Source organism: Rhea pennata, chromosome 3, assembly GCF_028389875.1.
Source record: "Rhea pennata isolate bPtePen1 chromosome 3, bPtePen1.pri, whole genome shotgun sequence".
Lineage (NCBI taxonomy): Eukaryota > Metazoa > Chordata > Aves > Rheiformes > Rheidae > Rhea > Rhea pennata.
In genome coordinates, this window is record NC_084665.1 from 17,141,696 (window position 1) to 17,163,855 (window position 22,160).

General features: G+C 38.2%; 1 protein-coding gene across 3 annotated transcripts in view; it reads left to right on the plus strand.

The window, feature by feature from the left end:
• The window catches only part of LOC134138276 (neurexin-1), a 463,858-nt gene that overhangs the window by 436,444 nt on the left and 5,254 nt on the right, over positions 1–22,160 (plus strand). For 2 of the 3 annotated variants that reach the window (XM_062571701.1, XM_062571700.1), the window contains one exon: positions 9,583–9,670. In XM_062571701.1, coding sequence (XP_062427685.1) covers positions 9,583–9,670 — 88 coding nt within the window. The remainder of the gene's footprint in view (positions 1–9,582; positions 9,671–22,160) is intronic. The other variant, XM_062571702.1, reaches the window with a different exon arrangement.

A 22,160-nucleotide genomic window follows, 5' to 3' on the forward strand; every position in this document is an offset into this window, starting at 1 on the left:
ATTGAGATTAATGTTAATACTCATGAATTAATATTAATGCTTAATACAGCTTTACTTGAGTGTTTTAAGACAGATACAAAGACAGTAAGTCTCACATTGCCAATATTCAATAAGCTCTGTACATGTGATGTGTAATGCAAAATTAAAATGTTTGCTATCACTGTTGTAATTTTGAGGTTTAATAAGCAGATACTCTGGGCTTAAAAAAAAAAAGAAGGAAAAGCAAATGTCTCCACTGTGATTTGTGTGTTCAGAATTAATGAAGACAAAAATGTTTACTTCAGCAAAAGAGAAGGCTAAATATAAAAAGGTACCAGAAAATACAAGCATACAAGAATAATGCCCAGAAACATTTCTCTTATAGTTGAAATTAATTATTTGTCTAGGAAAAAATAAGCTTTTTGGATTTCCTCAGTCACATTCCATTTCATATATTTTTGGTTTAGTGCAAAATGAAAAACAAAAGATCAAACTGCATTTCTGTTGTTATTGTTCTGTAATGAAGTATGGTATTCATGAGAAAAGAATGTGAATGTTCTGAAGGGAAGCTCAGAAAGAAAGCGGAAGTGACCTTCTAAAAGCATTTACACATTAATTGTCCCTTGTTCTCAAGGTATTTTAGTTACCTGAGGGAAATAAGGATGAAAAAGGTAAATTGAAGTGAAGCACAGATTCTGATCAGAAAGATTCACGACAGAAGCATTTGTAAGTGCAGAATGAAGTTAGCAAAATATCTGATTTTTAGAAACGCAAATTTGAATCTAAAATGAGAGAGAAATAGCGTAACTGTTTATTGCCGTTCTTCATCCAAAGTATGGATGCTTCAATAAGTGAAATAGTATAACTGGTATACTAGGTTTCGTACAATTAAATGCCAGTGTGTTCTTCACTGGCATGTTGCGTATCAGCATCTCCTTTAAATTATAAAGTTCAATTTTGTACTGTATCTCTTTGAGTTTTTTATCCAGTTTGAAATCACCAGGCTCGTTCTGTCTGCAGCCTTACGCAGATCCGTCAGGACTTGTGGGACAGCCCGAGCTGCAGGGACGTCTGTGACCTCCTGAGAGCGGAGAGGTGTCCGAGAAAGCAGGGCAGTGAACTCCCCTTTTTGTCAGCACCGTTGCGGGGGGCGAGCGAGGCAGGGAGGCGGAAGGGGAGCTGCGTAAGCAGGGTGCAGAGCACATCTGCTCCGTGATCCCAGCCAAGTACCTTCCCTAGCAGCTCCAGAAGGAGGGAGAGGAAGAGTTTGGCCTCTTCATTGCACGTGTAGTTCTGCATCAGTCACGAGCAAGACTATCTAATGCTGTTTTCAGGAAAGAAGTCCAGTACTGATCCATTGAACAGCAAAATAAATTGAGGTCATTATCAGTGCAGAAGTTTTTGTGGTACTGATGTTGTTCCTCTTGCAAAATGTGCTGTCAAGTGCCTATGACCATGAGCTGGCCTTGACCAACAGTAGACAGCTGTGAAAGGTGCCCAGTTCACCTTTCGTTACAGCCAGCACCATTTTGAGGCACTAGCCTGAGGTTCATGCTGAATATCAGTCGTTCCTTTTTATGAATACTATGCCTTGTGATGTGGCTTAAGTCTTGGATCGAATAATGAAGTGGCCTGTTCCAGAAAATGTGCATAAACCTTCCTTCTCCAGCTGAAAAATAAGAAAAAGTAACTCGTGTGTTTGATACTCCTTTCACTATGTAGCTGCTACTTACTGTGCTACTAAGAAACCTAGCTAGTAAGTGATTGGGTGATTTCAAGAAGAGATGTCTCAAATAGTTCCTGATGTTATGCAGTTGGTGCAGCTCTTCGTAAGCCCTTACATTGGCAAGCATGACCAATGAAAAGACAGTGGTAGTGTTGGACACATTTTCATAAGTTGCCTAATGAAGAGAGAAACAAAGAAGAAATGCAGTGGGTTAATTTTCTAGCCAGTAGGTTCCTGAAAAGTTTCACAAGGGCAGAGTAAAAAGATATTCATGAATAAATAGATTTTTTTTTTGATCCACATCTGTGACTCTAACATTATACATATGTTGCAAGAAGTGATGGACATTGCCTAATAAGAAAACACTTGGTTTTTTTTTTAATTAGCAATACTTGCATTTTTTGCAGATTAATACAGAGTACTGCCTGATTAGCTGTCTCGATAAAACATTGTAGCTTTTCCAGCACTTGGATTTTCTAAGCTCTGTTTTGTTTTTTTTCCGGATGAGGTGAATGGCTCTGAGACTCTGACCAAAGCAATTCACTTCAAATTCAGAGCTTAAAGGAAAGGCATGCAGTTTTGTTGACACTATTTGACTATAAATCCTCTTCTCAAATATATTTATTTGTGTTAATTTTGCCCATGAGAATTTAGATGTTTGAGATTTTTATTTAGGAGGGTATTTCAGAAGTAATGCAAATGCTACTCTGCATGAAAATACTGTTGTGGGCTTTAGGGTCGTTGCTTGGAAAGCCTCCTGATGGACCTGCTGTAGAGAGAATTGGAGGCCAGAAGTAAGGTGGTTGTGTCCTGCCGCGTGGGGCAACGGTGTTCCTGTCATCCCTGAGATTTGGGGCGGAAGGCTCAAGGTACCTTCCTGCAGGGCACCCTAGGCATCATCTCGAGTTTTTTAGTTAGCCTTCAGAGAGTAATTTCTACCGTAGTCATTTCAGAAACTTAATGACTTTACTTGTGTTTGGTTATAACAGCCTAGATGTTTCATATTTTCCTGTGAGAGGAACTTTCTAATCAAGATCTTTGCTTTTCCCTCAGTATCAAACACTGGCCATTACAAGAAATAACATGATGGTATTAATTTGATGAAAGCTAGGTTTGAGAGAGTGTTTGTGTTTTCAGTTACTGTATTTTCACATTAGAGGATAATAATATGTCAGCGGTTAATAAAAGCTCTACTGAATATTGGGTATGTGCTTGAAATATTAGCATTTTAATATCCATTTCTAGAAATAACATCTTTTCCGTAGCACAGTTATGACAAAATACTTTTTATATGTGGGTGGATGAGCAGAAATTGATGCACATATATTTGTCTGACCTATAGCAGGTTAAATACAAATTTAGAGGCGCTTGTCCAAATGGCATGTCATCTAGAGCTGATATTACTGCTAGATAACTATAGCGTCTTTCTCTGCAGACTACCGTATGAAATGGAAGTTATTAACACTAGTGAGAAGCTAGCTACAGAGTATGACTGATTAATATGTGACATATTTGAGTTTCTTTCTATGACTGTCTCAACAACCAGTCATAGAGATCTGCTTCACACACAGAAAATTAAATTTAAATTACATGGTCTTGGCTAGAAAATTGTGCAGTTAATCCAGTCCCCAAAATGAAATTTGATTTTTTCTACGTGAACTCTTCTGTGATTTTTCATATCCTATTGGTTTTTGACAGCATTCTCATTGGTTTAGGCTATTTTATTCCTCCCTTTAAAGGAAAGAAAAAAAAAATATATATATATATGTGTGTGTGTGTGTGTGTGTGTATGAGAGATAGGTTTTTAAGAAAGCTTTTCACTGCTTCAGAATTTATTATGTCTACCCAAAAGTACAAAACGACTACTTGAAGCTTCCTTCTGTAAACATCCTGTGAACTATGTTTGAAAAAGAAGTTTGTTACAGCTAATTAAGATGATAGCTGTGTGTATCTGTGTATCTGTTGGTTTTTCAGATATTTTATCCATACTCTGGTTCTAGCTATATACCTTCTGTTAAGCTGAAGCAAACCTCTGTGTTAAAGTGTCAGTTGTAGCTAATTCTCATTGAACTAAAAAGCAAGTATTTGAGAAGGCTTTTTCCAGGGGAAAAATGAAGTAATGTGAGCAGAGCTGATAACCAAGAATTGGGGAAAAGGAGAATTAGAGCTTAAATTTCCTAGTCCTACTAGTATATTTTCAGATGGTCATTTGTTAACAGTCACTAAATTCTTGCCCGTTGAACTTCACATCATAGGGTCTGTTCGCATCAGCTACTTGGTTTCCTGGCCGTCCCCTTCCACTGCCTGAGCTCTCTTTGCTCCCCCAACCTTACCATTAATTTCTCCGTTTCTTTGTTACTTCCCCTCACAACCCAGGGATGCCCTCGCCTTCTGTTCCTTAAAAATTGGACTGCAAATGCTGCCTGTCCCTTCCTTCGCTGCTCAGACTGTCGTCACCTGTGCACTCACCAGGCGTTATTTGAAGTACGTTGAGTTTCCTCTGCGAGCCGCTGCAGCCTTGGTCTTGTTTGTCAGGCACCATCTGTTCACAGCATCCTCTTGGCCGGTCTCAGGCTTCTGCTTTGCTTCGTCTTCCTCTTTTCTTCCTGACCTTCTGGCCATTTTGCAGAAAGAGTTTTATCTTCTGTTCTTCAAGATCTCCATGTCTCCATGACATTGATGCTCTGTGAGAGTTGCATGTTGCCCTTTCCCCGTTCCATCACCCCTTTTCTGCCTCAGACCCCCGCTGTCCTGCCAGCAGAGCCAGCCGCCGCACCCCACAGGTCATCTCCTCCTCTCTGCAGCAGTTTCCGTGCTTTCCTGCACCCCACGACAGTGCCCGACATGTGGGGTGCTGCCTCAGGGCCACCCACAAAGCGGAGCCTCCCCTAACCCTTTACTGAGACTCTCTCCTGGTGGAAAGGGAGGGGGGGAAAAGAGCTCAGCTAGGAGGGGGTTGGTTGCAAGCCAAGCCCCAAACAGGCAAATTCCCAGCAGCATTTGCAGATCATCCTGTTCCAGGAGCTGTGCACCCCTCTGTGCAGCCCTTCAGGATGTGCTACTTCTCTGACTCCTTCCCAAACATCTCATTTTCAAAATCAAGCATCTCCTCATGTACGTTGCTAGATCAGGGCCTTCTGGTTTCCTCTACCACCGAGCCCAGTGACGCCTGACTGCTATCATGGAGCACCACAGCTGTAAAAATAAGTAAGAATGGTTTTGATTACACAGTTGAAGTTCTAATCTAAAATAATTTAAACAGTAGTCAAAGGCAGCTATGCTGTTCATAATTCATATAATAATTTGGGACGGCCAGTTTTTAACTACTGTGTACTTTAAATTTACTTGCAGTTCTCATGGGATAAAACATATTATTGAACAAGAAAGGAATAAACTATATTCAGGGTAGCTGTAGGGTGCTATGACTTAAAAGAGAGCTGATGGAATACTATAGGAGAAAATATGCAGGATCCATTATACCATTAATGAATGCACAGTTTAGATTGGTGATTTAAATTTCAGATTGTATTTCTCTGGTACCTTTAGGTTTAACAGGCCTCATACATAAAAAATGAATAAGATGGCGTATTTTTATGCCCAGTCATGCAAAAAATGGCTAATCAAAAAGCCAGACTTTTCTATATTGTTCATTCATTTTTTAAATGCAGTGTTAAAAAGCACAATAAAGGACACAACTTCAGTTTGTGATGTTGCTGTTGATTGAACTTGCAAGTGTAGCTTTTGAGGCAGCTTGATACTTGGTCTCAGCTACAGGCTATGACTATATTTTAGCCATGACTACAGCATCATTTTTTGACCTGGCCAAGAGCCTTGTTGAAGTAGTCATCACTTCCTTCCTGAAGCAAGGTGGCAGATTGGGGATATTTTAAACTCTCTGTTGGCCAAGAGCCAAACCCTGGAGTCCTTGTTTTTGCAAACAGAGCTGCCTGATATGCAAGACTCTTATTCCTGCAATGGCCGCACCCACGGATAATTGTCAGAAAGTGTGTTGCATAGTGACATCCACTTTTACAATTACCCTTTTTTTTATAGTGGTGCAGTAATTGTAAGCGCTTCTATCACCCTTTTTTGAAATGTTAACAGATGTCCAACTTTTTAAGAAGCCGTATATTACAGTGGACTGCATTTTAAATCATACAGCCACAGCAGTAGACTGAATCTGAAAAGATCTGAAAATGCACAAAGAAAAGAAGATAAAATCAAAAGAAATTCTGCCTGGCCTTCCAGATTGTGCACCTGCTATTTTAATTTTATTTTTGTTAATCTCTTACAACTAGAGGATCACTTCTTAAATGAATTTGAACAACTTGCCCATGAGACAGTCTAATCCTATCTTGTATTATGATGATACCAGCTAGGATGTTATCCTATTACACACTTGCTGTAAATAAGGGATTTTCACTGACTTTTAAATCCTTGATTAATGAGACTGCTCAGAGCAGTGTCCTGTAAATTAGCCATAGTGCTGGCAACAATTGCAATTCACTTAGGAGAACTGATTTATTTTAAATCTTACCATCTAAATTAGAAAGCATGAGAAAAAGATAATATGCAGTAAGTAAAACATATTAGTCTGTCTCACATCATTTATCTACACCCCTTGGCTGCATGAGACCCTGAGCAGAGTCTAAATCCTGCTCACTGCTCGGGTAAATCACCCATTCGCTTTAATTAGAACTCTTGTAGAGAAAGAGCTCTAATGGTGGCCAAGAGTATTTCTTTATTATATATTAATACTTACGTATTAATAAACATATATTAATATATATCATTCTTTGTATTCTCTAGTGTTTTGGTTAATTCGTAATCCTATTTAGAGATACGGTAAGCAGTCTAGTGGCTTTCCTTTCTACCTTAGAAGCTCCCACTTTACTTTCACAGCTGATTTGTTTCCTGGAAAAAGAGTAAGAGTAGCAGGAAAGAGGTGTTTGGGGTTAGGGGAAAGGGAAGAGTAGAGGGAGATTGTGACACATCTGTTAATTGATATTTAACCTAGAAATACTCCTGATGCAGTTCTATGAAGAAAAAAATTTCCACATCATCTTACCCCTTCTCTTCTTATTCCAGTACTGATACTTGATTTATTGCTTGCAATAAAATCAGTCTTACATCTAGTATTGACTTTGAAACATACAGTATTTCCCTTAATATTCAGAAACAGTAATGAGATCTTTCTTGACATGTTATATTCACCTTTATTTAAGATACTGTTCGTTTATCTATAATATATGTGCACTTCTATCAGTGAAGAACATCCTTTTGTTCTTCAGAAGTGTGCATTCTCTTTCCACAGATAAGATTGGAATTAGTGTCACTTTCTAATGACAGTTCTGATCCTCCCATTTATAAGTAGCTGAACAAATTATCTTTCATACTTTAAGATAGTCATAGTATGTGATTTTTGCATAGTTATTTTCTGATGATTTTCATTGCAGTACAAACTGTAGAAAGAATAACTAAATCAAACTAACTTCAGTTGCTTAATCAAACTGAAATCTGACCATCCTGTCCTATATCAAGAATAATCAAAGACACTGCAGCAATTCTGTAATTCCGTCTGAATGTTTTATCTCGATCAGCTCAAGTTACAAGGGTCAGGGGGCTTACGCATCCCTGTATGTACCAAAACACACTTAAACAAAATTCCACTGAGAGCAGTAGCTCCCACAGAAATCATTTCTTGCTATGTGAATTTGTATTAGTGTCTGTTGCACTCTCTTTAATAATATTTGTGTACGTTTGCCAATTATCAATTGGTAAATATGGACTGTTGCAGCTGCAGGTCATACAAATGTAGTGTCTTCTCCAGAATTATGGGGAAAAGGAAGTATGTAACACTGAGGTTTTACTGGCAAAGCTAAAACTGGAATATGCATGATACTTTTTATAATACTTATTGTTTATTCTGTGTGTGTTTTAAAAGTATGGAGTTAACTTGTTATGTGCAAGCTTTATTGGTTGGTTGCTGGTTGATTATTTTTCTTTATAATTTAGGAAAAAACATGGGTGATTTTCCAAGAAGGGATTAAGATACCGATTCTCAAACTGATGGTTGTCTTTGGGGGGAAAAATGGAAGATAGAAATTTAGCAGAATATTTGCAGCTGTCTTGTTGTTATAGTTCTATTTTTCTGCATAGCAGAAAGACTAGACATTTAAAGTAATTTTTTCTTGTTGTCATCTTATTCCAGCTTTGCCAACTTACAGCCTTATAGATTTACATAGTGTTTCCCTGGTATAAATTTTCTCAAGTATAAAGAAAGATGATTTTTATGATTATGGCATTGAACTGTGACATAACATAGCTGTCATCTATGGCCTTTTTGCTTACCTTCAGCAAGTTACTTCATTCTATTATGCCTCAATCTTCTACTGTAAAATATGATGTTATCGTAATAGGCTTGTCTTTGTTGTGCTTCACATATTAATGAAAGTATTCCCATATTGCTTTCGTAGCTCACAGAAGTCATGAACAAATACATTCATTAATATTCTTGAAGAGTGACAAAGAAAAGCCTATTACTGTGATATACCTTGCTTTAAAACTTCAGTTAGAAGAGTAAGGATAAATAGCATTTATAACACTTTGGCCAAGAGAAATAAAATTGTTACAAGTTCAGATTTAAATGATGAGGAAAAATTTTGTATCTTATGCCCCTCCTTTATGCCCATCCACAAAATGTTTTAATATAATATTTCTCATTGACCGAGATGGTTTCTTGTTAGCATATGTATCCTACAGAAACCTTTGATGACTATATCTTTAGCCGCTTGTTTCAATATCATGTAGTCTCTTACTCCCTCCGTGAATTTCCTGCGCTGAGGTGAAAGGGAGCTTGAAAAGGACAGTTTGGGAATGTCTTGCCCCTAGGAAAAACTGCTTCCTAACCTCATTAGTAATTTCGTGAGAAATGACCAGAAGCGTGACAGTTTATATTTCCCTAATAACTGTGGATGTTCTTATTACATTTCTAAATGACTGTGCTAAGAGGTGGCTTGAGCAGGAAGTATTTCATTTTATCAGGTTCGGACTGATTGCCTCTGTACTTCGTTGTCTATCTTCTTGGTCTTGCACTGTACGAAAAGCAAGATAGGAACCCTCAGTTTGTATAGCATTCAGTGTTGTAGGTACCCCTACTATATACCCCTGCATTTGTCTCCTTTGCCTTGGTTTCTTTGATTTCTTTGGATGAAGAACTCTACAGGTTAATTTTGGACCAGTGTTCCGAGAGCCCACCTGAACTAAATACAGAACTCAAGCAGTACTTTACTGATTTAAGACTATTCTACCTGTTACTTTCCAACACTGCATATATTTATGTTTCTGTTATTTCCTTTCCTTGACATTGTTTCCTTTTCTTTACATTGCATATTTAACTTAAGCAGTTAAGTGCTTGCTTTTTTTGATCTATGTTTAAGAGAGCAAATGCAATTATTGAAGAAAAGGTCGCTGCATTTCTGATTATTTTATCAGCCACAGGCAATTCAATATTTTGACTTGGATTTTTAATGCTTTCAGTGTTTTCGGGCAATATCATAGTGGAGATACTGAAGAAAAAGGGCGGAGACCAGCAGCCTCAATATAAATATTCTATCTCTATACTTTCTGTTCTTATTACAAAAAAAGATTAAATATTTAAGGGCTTGCTTTGGATATATAACACAATTTTTTTAAAAAATGAGAAGTGTGAATTGAAAAGCAAAGTCCCATTAATACAGGGTTGGAGAGTGTCACTGTGCCATTAAATATTAAGTCTGGAATGCTCTCGGCCTTGCAATAAAAGAAATGTCAGTGAGAATCTAACAAGCTGTTAGATGAATTAAAATGGATTTTCTTGTCTTTTGTTTTCTTTGCAGACCACAGATGACATCCTGGTGGCCTCGGCTGAATGTCCCAGTGATGACGAGGACATTGATCCCTGTGAGCCGAGCTCAGGTGGGTTAGGTTAGTCAACTTTTTTATTACTTCCTTTTATTTCATATTTGCATGCTGCAGTTGCCCAGGAATCTGGAGGGACAGTCCTCTCTTACAGAGCAGGGAGGAGTTGAATTGGGGCGTTTGCACCGTTCGCTGTACATTTCTCAAAGACAGCTGCTATCACATTTGTTGATAGTTGTGATATGAGCAACATCACAAGGAAGTGCAAGAGGACCCACGAGAGGGCATTCTGGGGCCCCTGTAACTGTTTTTTTCCTGCAGTAGAGAAAGGATGATTTGATTTAGGCGGAAGATGATGCAATTGCTACTATCTTAACCGTTTCCCCAAAATAAGATAAAAGTATAATATTTCAAATATATTATTCCAGGAGTAGAAGCAGAGTTTATTTTGAATTACTGTTTTTGATGTTGTGAAATACTATAAAGATGGTAAAAACCTGAAAATGTGAAAGCAACAGCCTGAAATTTCAGATTGTTTTATGGCAATTTTCCAAACCAAAGACTATTGAGAATGTACCTTCTAGTTCTAATTAGAAATGAAATTTTTTGATGTTCTGGTATTTCGTACAAAACAAAAAAAATGGTGTTTTGACCGCCTCTTTCCTAATCCCATAGAATAATGGAAAAACTGGTCCTAATTTTTCTCTCTGATGCAATTTCCGACTTACATTCCTACTGGATTAAATACTACATACCTTCTCTAAAAATCTGAACCTTTCTCTAAAATTCACATCTAAAAAGATGTGAAAGGAAGGCAAAACTTCATAATAACAACTAGAAGTTACGTTACTTTATAAACCTTTTAAAAAAAGACCAGCTGTCTGAAGAATTACTCCTGCTTTCATTGTTGGCTAGGGTTAGCTTTTACCTCTTGAGCGGTGGTTTATGGTATTGTATTTATCTCAGTTTTTCATACTTGAATTCTGTTACTCAGTGGTACATTTATTTTCAGTCAGTTTAGATAATTTGATAGTCTTTGGTACTTGCTGTAATACTTAATGGTAAAAGAAGAATGAAGATAAATTTGTCATGCACCAATATATTTAGTTTAAGTAGGAATCAATGGAATGTGAGACTGGCCTGTATATTAATGTAAAACATAGCTAAGATGCATCTTTGTTTAGCGCAGCACCTGAATTTGGGGCTAGACATATGTCTGTATAGCCCAAGGCAAACTAAATGTTGCTGCAAATGCAGATACCCAGTTCCTTTTTGCAGTCACATAACCTAAAGCTCACATGCAAAAATTAGAAGATTATCGGTTATCCTCAGGTTTGATGGACGTGCAGGGTAGCATTAGACACCTTCTGAGAACCAAGATCTTGATCATTTAAAGGTTAGATGAGAATACTTTGGAGTCAGTTTCTTGTGCTTTCCAAGGTAAAGGTTTCAGTGTTTTTACCAAATACTGAGAGATGGAATTACCAGCCTTAAAACTGAACAGCAACAGTCACATCGAAGTTGCACATTTTTACTTGTCTCATGAAGACGTTTTACTTGCAAAAATGCCAGATATCATGAGCAATATATTTGGGAACTGAGATTAAAGTTCATTTGTATGAAAGTTTGAAAATTAATTTTCAGGATTTTTTTTTGCTGCTATTTCCTTCCTATTTTCAAATTCTCAAGTTCAGCAAGACTGTCTTGTCCAGTATGAGTCAATACACTAACTCACGTGGCTCTGAGCTCGTAGATGGCAACTGCTTCCTTCCTTTAGTTAAATCAGGCAGTACTGTTCAGTAGACATTTGTAAACCTTCCGTCTATTACATTAGTTACATTCATGTTACCTAGCACTAAAAATTTCCCAAGCCCACTGTTGCAGTTGTTGTATTAGAAGTATATTTGCTGTAAGCCAATGGAATTTGAGAATAATACTTCTCTGAGGTTGTTTTGAATCTCAGATCTGGGGCTGCAATATCTAGTAGTCCTGGAGCCATGCACAGTCATTTAGCTGGTGGGTGCAGGAATAGGAGGGGTGAAATGAAGCTTTCTGACAAATTAGCATTTCTATCCAAACTGTGGCCTAAAGGGGAATGTGAATGTTAGTCTTCCTGCAAAGGCTTGCCATTAGCTTTAGATCCTCGTGTTTAGCTTTCTTATTTTAGCTTCTCATTTGTGACCCAGTTACGCTTCTCATTTTTGTTTATTTGAGAATGGCTTTACTGTTTTATTTCTTGCATCCCAACTGCTACTGCTTTCAGAAAAAAAAGTATAGATTGGCACAGGAGTCATACTCTTCCATAAACCCCGTTGTCTAGATTTAGATGTTTTATCTGTCATTCTCTACATGATAGTGTTTTTTGTCCTCCCACTCTGCAACCCTTAAAAAGTTATTAATTTGCCCTCCCCTTCACTGGCCTTGTCCTTTTCTCATATATGAAGCAACATGAACCAAAAGACTTAATAAAGTCATAGCTTCTAGCATATCTACCTCCCTGGAAGCTTCTTTTAAGTCTTACTCACTTAGTCTTATGAATAAGCTGTCTCCATAAATAGTGCAGTAGCAGTATAGCACTGCTCCATCTGAGTAACACTGCAGTCTGCCCTCCGTGTCAACTTGAGCTGCTCCTAACAGGCTGGTGCTTAAGGGAGAAAAATGTAATGTTGTTGACAACGTTAATGATTTCTTTCTTTTAAATTGAGATAGGAGCTGGGGAAGGACATGCCCCTCTGCTAAAATTCTGCCTGTGGCTTGATTCAGCTTTTTCCCCTAAAGCCTTTTTGCAAACCAGAATTGCTCCTCTACATCCTTGCTGATGCTAGTGGAGCTCATGTTTCACAGTACCTATTTGAGGAGGCAGAATACATGATTATCCAGACAATCCTGTGTTATGTTGTAGCCAGAGATCCCATTAGATTTCTTCTCCTGCTGCTTGCTTGATGGTCACTGAGCAGGGAAGGGATCCACGCCAGCCCAAGGGACAATGTGGCACTCTCAGTATGCTCAGGAGACTGTCACCAATTCTTGACCAAGAAGACATTTTAAAGAGGGCCAAAGCCCACTCAAAGTTCATTAACGAAAGGGTACATCTAAATAATGACTTACCAAAACATGCCTATTTCTAGCCAAAATTCTCAGCTCATAATGAGAGCCTATCCTGCAAACACTTTGATTATGGTGAACCTATGTACTAATTAGGGGAACAACTGATTAACCAGATTTTACTCATTAGCTGGATTTTTGCTTGAAACAAAGCTTCTTTTCTTGGAAAAATATGTTGCAGTTTGTAGTGGCTAGCAAGTCTTGGTCTGTCACCACCAGCTTTGCTTTCTGTGCACCTGTCTTCTAAATAATAAATGGAAAGATGTAATTTGCAACAAATTTCATGTGGGACATAAAATTTAGAATAGATAGGAGCTGCTAAGCAGCAATCCCATCAACTTGTCTGGAACATAAAGTCACAAAAATTATAATTGCAGATTTCATTGTGGTATACAAACTGCTAAATGTGCTATAATTGGATGAAGTCATAACAAATTTATTAGCATGCAAAACTTAGTCAACATATTTTGTTTGCATTATGTTTTATATGGTAAGGCAACATTTTTTTGCTTTCACAGCCTCCCCACATTCCCTTCTCTTACTCTAAATGCTAATAATAACACTTATAATAATATTTTTCCTCGGCTTCATGCCATAGAGGAAATAATAAAGCCTTTTCATTTTGCAGGCAAGTTATCAAAAATGTTAGTGGAAACCTATCCAAAAAAGATGATCTGGGATGGTCTACTGATTTTACCTGATGAGCTATGAGACTGTGGGCAGAAAAATTGCCATTCTGCATGTTAGGAGTGCTGCGCTCCTCTTTTCTGAGCTCTGTACAGAGCTTGGATTTCTGTTGAGTTTCAGTGAACATTTGTGTTGCACAGCTTATTTGTTCCAGTTACACTGGCCTGGTGTTTTATTTGTTAGCCATTGTCCAGCCACTTCTGTAGCTATCAAAATGTTCCAAAATGCAGAGAGGTCCAAAGAGAGCCGAATGAAGTGAAGACATTCAGTTGCATAGCATGGCAATCTAGACCAGGGAGAAAGTCTTAGAGTTTCTACTGTATGGACAGCCTTTCCTTTTCCCTCAAATTACAGGTAGATCCTTTTTAAACTACGGCATTAACGGAGTTTTAAATTAGAATTTAGCCTCAACATCTCTCCTAATAGCCCCAGCAAATGGATTGATTGAGTACGAGACAGTCTTAGAGAACATAGCCAGAAAATATTTAACTCACTGGCCTTGGAAGCATTAGCATAGGACAACTGTCCAAGTGGAAATTTGGTCTTGTAGTAACAAACTAGGCTTTTTGTCAGATTCAGACAAAACTTTCTACCAGCAGAAACTGGTGTCTTCTGTTGGTATCTTTCTACCAAGAGAAGCTCATGTGTTGCAACCAAACAAATACTTCCTCATCTCTTAATCAACATTTCTCTGTTTAGCAACTCTTGGATTCCCTATCACAGGGCAGTAATTGGAATCTCATTTTGTCTTATATTTGTCCTATAGGGAAATATCCCCTTCGATGTCATTTCAGTAACCCATACCAAATGGTAACATCAATTACCTTTCCTTAGTGCTGATTCTGAGGGAGGAATAGGATTGGGGGTGTTTTTTCCACATTTTTGTGTAAGGACCTATAACAAGATAGCTGCTTATGGGCTATCTTTGAGCATGTGTTCTGGGGAATACTTTGGCTTGTGAGCAGACCGGTGTAGGACTTACCTCTGCAACCAAGTTGTTTCCTGCATATGTATCTTCTCCTGCAGACATGAAATACGGACAGTGAACAACGTACGCTTATTGCTAGAAATTTTGTTCTTCACTTCCTGTCACAAGCTGTTGTGCTGCATTCCTGGTGCAATTGCCGGTAAGATAGGGACATTTCAGCATTAGGTGAAGTGATTCCTATAATTTATGCATCAGTGCAAGCGTCCTGTTCAACACTGTTCACAGAATGCATTGTTCAAGGAGCCGAAACAAAGAAAAATAAAATTACAGTTAGTTCACATGGCAGCTGTAGTCTTTATGGCTCAAGATATAAAGGGAATATTTGTGCCTCAATCCAATTATCCCGTAGTTCAATATGGATTTCCAGTATGAGAGAGATCACTGGCTTGCCTTGAATCAACTTAGCTAAATGTTTAGCTGAAATGCATATAGACTTCTCTGTATGGGTTACTATGTAGTGAAAATTATGCTTTATTTACAGACTTTTCAAATGTTAGGATTTGGAGGGAATGGCACTTACCATGTTCATACATAAACAGGGAAAAGTATTTTTTCCTTAAATTATCTAAGAAAATGAGGTTAAAAATGATAGTTTATCAGCTATATCAATTCTAATGTCCTCTCTTGGATAACCATTTTACTGAAACAGGGGGACACTGAGCAGAATTATAGTTTTCCAGCCAGTCTTAAATGTTTTCAGGCATTCCCAGCGTTGGGAGGTGCTGAAAATAATAATATGCTGAATGGAAGGGGCATATGCTGAAAGGAGGCACTTTCATTCACTCTAACAAATTATTTTTTAATATCTCAGAGAATTGTGCCTCCTCAAATGCATTCTCTGTAATTTTGGTGGTGCACAGACTATCATTCCGCCTTTCTCTGGGTAGCTTCACTTACATTTGTTGAATTGGTATGTGGGATTTGTGTCCAACATGATTTTTTGAGCACATTTTTAAGACAAAGTACAGCTGTTGCTAGCTGACTGTTCCTAATATTCCACTCGTATTCTTGCTAATGTTGGACATTCTCACAACCTTCTATAGCGTGTGTGAATGATGAACATTCATGTTGTAAATAGCAGGATTATTTTTTGTATGGCAGTATCTGGTGCTCCAACTACTTCAGGCATACGAAGACAACATGAAAAAATAGTTCTTATTCAGATAACTTTATGAAGTGATCATAAGTATTAGAAGGACCTATTGAATGGTTTGGAGTTAGGCATCTCTTCAGCGTAGACTAAACCAGATGGCAAAGCAGCATTTCTAGTGGTTTGTGTAAATTTAGTCATATTATAAACAGTAATTCAAGACAAATGGGCACATTACCCAGTGCTCGTGAAGGAGTGGCCTTTCTTCTAAATACCTTATATATAAAAATAATTACATTTAAATATACTAAAATTACTACTGCTTATTTTTTTTAATTTTTGAACTATTATAAAGGATTTTTTACATATACTTCAATAGATTAATCTTACAGTTCCTTAAAATGTTAATAATCTTTCTTTCTCTTGTTTTTAAACACCAAGTCATGATTGAGTCAGATCTTGTTTTCCCTTTGGTTGCACATGTTAACCATGCAAGTTAAAGGTTTCTTGAACACCAGTGGAGAACAATCTATATTTTTCTTCTAAAACATGATCTTTCCAATTTGCAGTAGAAGCACAGGGCCAGTAAAGTGAATCTAAGAATTGCTCTTTTCAATCAAACTGTAGATATATTTGGATTGTTGACATGAACAGCTGAGTTGTTCCAGTTTCTTTAAAATTAAAGAAACTGTGCTAATGTGGTAGTGGAGGTTTAGTTATTGCGACTCAACTCCACTGTATTTCTTGAACTACACTTTCTTATGGCTAATTGGCTACATCTAGTGCACAGATTTTGTTGTACGCTGTATTGTTGACCATGGGAATGCTTGAACAACTGCTTGTTATTTTATAAAGTGTATGTATTTAACGTGCCTCTTTTTGTTGGGAAAAAAAAAAAAAACTTTTCCTCATGGCTATTTACCATCCTTGTTTTTACAGACATGGCAGTAGAAGAAAAATATTATTTTGCAAAAGTATAACAAGGTTTATAGCCAAAACACTAGCCTGAATCAGCATCGTATTGCTCAACTTCTAGGCCAAGGCTTCCTCTCATTACAAGTCTGAGTAATGCAATGTTAAATCAGATCCATAAAATTCTGTAGTAACTTTACTTTACTTTCAGATGCTATTTCAAGGATGAACTAGTTAGAAAGATGGGAATCTGAGGCAGCCATCCCTAGCAAACAGGGAAAATACAATCTTGCTAAGAAAATTGGAGACTGGCAGCGGTGCATGCATGGCACAGCTCCGAGGCCGGTGCTTTGACTCTGAGTTAAGTGACGCCAGGCACCGTCTTTCCTGCGTGCTCTTGAAGCTTGGTTTTTCTGCATTCAAACAGGGGAGTTACAGGCCCTTAGGCAAACTGTTGTGCTTCTGGCTAACCCTTTGCATGTGCCTGATAAATTCAATTAATCAATGATATGGTGTTACAAGGTAACTGAGGTAGCCGGTGTATGCCAGCTGCAGCTTATCAACTAATTGCTATATTAACAGACGACTGACAGTTCACAGTGTTGCATTACCAGGCTGCCAGACAAAGGAGGTAACTTTTTAGATTATGTTTCCTAGCAATAAGTACAGTGTGAATTTTCCTCGTCTCTTGCATACCTAGTAGTAGGGCTGTTAATGCTAGTTTTCAGCCGCTTGCTAACGCTTAATTTAAACCTCTGTAGAAACTTGGGGTTTTTTTCAGTGTGTGACTAGTCATTTGACAGCCTGCAGAGTGTCAGGTGAACGCTGACAAGTTTCAGAACTAGGTACTCTGTAAGGATACTGCTCATAAATAGAAGCAGGGAAAACTCAAGGCAACAGGACCCTGTAATGAGGATGCATGTACCTGAAATAGTCTAACCTTAGGCTATCTTATTCTAAGTATATAAAGACTTGAATGAAACTTTGTTCTGTGGAGTTGACATACTATGCTGGCCCATAGGTTTCAAAATCCGCTCTTCTCCTGAGATTAAGAGCTGTAGTCTAGATTTTGGACTTCGAGAGTTTAAATTTAAACTGTTTTGAACAGTAGATTGTGATCTAGATATAGCATATGTTGTGAACATAGCATTTAAATAGAGACAGAAGAGGGGTATATGAAAGGAGAGATGGAAGCAGTGAGAATATGTCTTATATTCAAATATAAGACGAAGCTTTATAGATATCTCGAACACTAAGTTCACTGGGGCCCAAATGTCTCTTACACTGCAGAGTTTTCGTAGAGTGAAGCCAGTCTAACAGCTGCCACCAAAACGTATGTTTCCAGCGCCCCTGCCCTTTCCTCGCAATAACCCTGGTGTTCATCTGGCTCTTCAGATAGCTAGAGCCGCAGGCAAATAACTGCAGAAGATACTGATTTATCTGTCTGAATTGGTTCCCCGTGATTAGAACAGCTTAGCTCTAGCTTGAAAACATGCTATCAGTATTATATATATATTTTTGTCTTCCTTATCTTATTTGCAGAAGGATTCAACATTTTTTTCCATTTAGGAATGCTTCAGTTTAGGAACTAGACCACCCACTGACTGCTGATCAGTCAAAATTTTTGAGGTGAAATAACAAATTACTGAAGCTTCCCCAGAACACGTACAAAACCAGGATAAATTACTTCATGTAGAAAAGAAAGAAGCAGAGATGCAAAGGTGAATGACAAATGTAGGAGGGGGGAAGAAACAGGATTGACAGCTGAACTGGTAAAAGGAGAGAGGATCCATACTGCAAGAGGAAGAATATTGAAAGAGGAGCAATGCAACTGAAAATGTTAAAAAATATGTTAATAAAAAGACTCAGAGCAATGAATGAAAAGACTGCTTAATGCAGCATTAAGTGATATTTTGGTTTATATTTTTGGCTGAAATTAAATTTGGTTTTGTGGAAAACCTTTTCATGAAAGCTTCTTATTAAACTGTGTGAAATATTCCCCTCGGCTCCGTGGAGCATATTAACTTTCAAATCCTGCTCTGTAAGTTGCCATTCTGGTACCGACTAACCTGTCTCCCTTGAGACCTGTTGTGATGTACAAAGAAGATTCAGACAATAACCTTCCCAGGTCTTAACCACAGAGAAAAATGTTTCTTGCAAAACCTACAGTCCTAAGGAGTCAGCAGGACTGTAGTAAATGATTTTGAAGTCAATATCTGGTAAATCATTGCACTCGGAAAAGAATACTATATTCTTTGCAGAGGAGGAATGTTTAGCTTTCTAGTAAAACAGCACCTGCTTTTAGCTGAGGATGATGTTTTGCTGTTAGACTACTTTTAGCATCAGCTAAGTTAGTTACGATCACTTTAGAGTCATTTTAATGCATGATATCTTTCCTTCTGAGAACCCTCAAGATTTCAGTTTATAGGTAGGTGAAGGGTCTAGGTTTGCACACTATGGAGTATTAGAACAGATACTCTAATAATTTTCTCTTAAACGCATTTAAAGTGGTAGGTTGTTGGCTTGTTCTCTCACACCTGGAAAGCATCAGGCAGATTTGTTCTGGAAAATATATTGGTGTGAGTCTGAGAGAGGAATGTAGCTCCTGAGTAGCTGCTCCACTCGCAGTCACTGCACCTTTCCACCACGCCACTGTTGGGCGTGCAGACACACGAGCGCGCAAGTCGCAGCTTCCCTTCTCACCGAGTCGTTACGTTGCACTCTCACTGACCAAACACTTGGCGCGCGTGTGCACAGCAGCGCAGCTGGTGGTGCGGTACGGCTCTCAGGTGGCCTAGGTTGTCCCTTCGGATGGAGACCTGAACGAGAGAAGGTGCGCTAGCTGCTCATTGCAAGGAAGGGCGGTGCGGGAGGCTGGAGGTCCATAGGACCGCACTCACGTCGGAGTTTCCCTTTTATTACTGTCTCATCCCGAGTCAGGTGACAATTAGTCACTGAGCTATAGCAACTGCTCGTGGAATCGCCTTCTGCTCCTTCCCTCCCGTGACAGGTCGGTTGTTGCTGGACACCCGCGGGGAGCCTGTTCCTGCCTCCCTTCTAGAGGCAGTTGAGGTTCGGCAGGAAGCGAGCAGGCTGCAATACCGTGTATTCAGAGCCGGCGTGGTTTTAATTTAACCTCTTGCACCAGGTTGTGGCAGAGCCTTACTCTGCTTTTTTTTTATGTATATAGTTGGGCTCCATATAACCCACAAATTCAGCAGAAGCAGCACTGAGATTCTTTTTTTTCAGACGCGTTCTTTGTAATGCAACATGTTGAAATGGCAGTGAGCTCAAAAAAAAGCTCACCAGCATCTAACAATGCTACAGAAAGTCGACCGCAAACAGGTCTACAGCGATAGCACACAGTGAAAATTAATACACGTCCTGTAAATAATTGCCTTCATGCCTCATTGCAAATGTAGTAGTTAAACATCCTTGTTTTGTGAATAATTTCCTATTCGCAGTTTGTGGGAAAGCATAAATGTAAAGAAAACAGGTTTGAGGTCTTTTTGCTGTTTTTCTGTTTTGTTTTGTTTTGTTAAGTCTGCTAATTTCAATTCTCAAACACCATGGGAGCCTACAATTCCAATTTTCTTTTCACAGTATTAATGAAAACTGGGCACTGAAAATAGTCAGATTTTTCCCTTTAAATTTTAAACCACTTAGAACTACAGTCAAGAATAATAACTTTCTAATCCATTATTACACAACATAGAACTGTGGTCAATCACTATTGTTTCCTGCAAAGTTTTTCGTAAGTGGTAGAAGAATTTCTTTTAAAAAATCAGGCTTGTCTAAGCTGGACTTGAGGCAATCCAGAATGGCGGGTCATGCACAGCTCAAAGGAAGACTTCTAAGTATGCACCAGAGCATTTGTTTTAAGAGTGGGTCATTGCATGACAAGATGACTTACATTTCCTGTCATTGTTAAGGCACGGTCTGAGCATTATCACGGTCTTTATGATCTTCTCTTGTTCCTCGCTGAACCATCCTCAGCTTAGTGTAGCTGTAGTTGTTGTTTACGTTTGATTCTTAATTATTTGGGATCTTTTTATTTTATTGCATCTTGGTTAGCCTCCAAAGTATTAGCTTCTCATCTACAATCTGAAACTTCATCTGCGATGAAGTTAGCATCTTTCAGATGCTGCAGCAGAGACTGCAGTTGCCTTCAAGGTAGCAGCCAGGGTTACTCATACACTTGCCTCTACTGCTGTACCAGGAGCTGATCAGGAGCAGGATTCAGCTGCAAAGACGTGAGGGAAGAAAACTGCACTGGTTGTTTTCCTAAGAGCTTGGAAGCAAACAGCAAGATTTGTGCAACGTTACGATGGCCACACTGTCCGTTGAGATCATCTGTTATTCCTGTTCACATAGTTCCTCCTCTTTCTTTTTTCTTTTTTCTTTTTTCTTTTTTCTTTTTTCTTTTTTTTTTTTTTTGGGGGGGGGGGGGGAACAGATATGATACCCTTTGAGCACCCCAGTCTTTGTCAAATCAAGGTGTGCTTAAATGAAAGGCAGCTGCTTCAACAGTGTTATAGGATGTGAATTTGTTTATTTATGTGTATTTCAGAGAAAGCATGGGCTGACCTTTGCCCAGAGCTTACATCTGAGGAAGACACTTCCTGACAGCAGTGTTTCCTTGAGCATTGCGTACCTGAAATGCTCACTGACAAACCCATAAAAAAAAAAAAAAAAAAAAAAAAAAAAAAGTTCTCTTATTCCCTTGTTCTTAATTTGTCCTGGGAGATGCTGCTAGATTAAAGGCATGTTTTAAGTTAAACAAAAAAAATAAAGCAGGAAGTCATTACCCTTGCTGAACTGCTCCTTTTGCAAAAGACCAAACAAACGTATAAAATTTACCAAACAGGTGCTTTGAAAATGTTGCAAGTTTAAATAACATTAAGGTAGTGGTTGACTCTTCCTCAGACAGATGGGATAAATGAGATAACTGTGAAAATGTTCTTAAAAATAAAAGGATGCCATCAGGGGAAAGGCAAGAGTGTAGGTAATGTTTGAAAAATACTCCTTATGTGCTTCTCAGGCTAACTCAGGTATTAATAGAATGTTTTCCTATAAGCAAACTGTGAAGTGTGATTTAGTGGACATTAATAGTAAAGTTAGTTGACAGCATTTGGCCCAGAGGTCTGTATTTTAAAGAGGAAGAGTAGCCTTTAGTCCATCAGGTATTGAAAGTGTTTATTCAGTAGCTTCAATTATTTCTCAGACAGAAATTAATTTCCGGAATTCTCATACAGTAAGATAAGACTTTGTCTCTCTTTCATTGACTATAGAAATACTCAGGAGTCTTTATTCTGCAACAATGCCTTGTCTCTTGTAAAACAGTAAATGACACCCGATGCATAAAAGAATTTCCATTTACTACAATATCTATAATGAAGAAGCAGAATATAATATAGTCACTGACTTCTTTGAGACAGACCCCATTTCTTAGTGAAGTAGCACCTACCTTGAAATGAGAGGGAAAAAAAAGATTGAGCTTTCTGAAGTGAAGCTTCAAGATATTTTGTATAGTGGTAGACTAGCCCAACAGTACCAACTTGTAACAGCTAAGAACTTTCAGGGGAAAAAAATATATAAAGTTAAAATACTCTTCGACATGAATGACAATTTTCTTGAGTCTTACTGTGGTTTCTCTGTTCTTTCAGACAAATAAAATGTCACCTTCTTTAAACCTATGTGGGGTAACTGCCAGGAAGTGGTGTTTTAGCTCTAAGAACACAAATCACCGATGAATAAATTACGAGTAATACCAA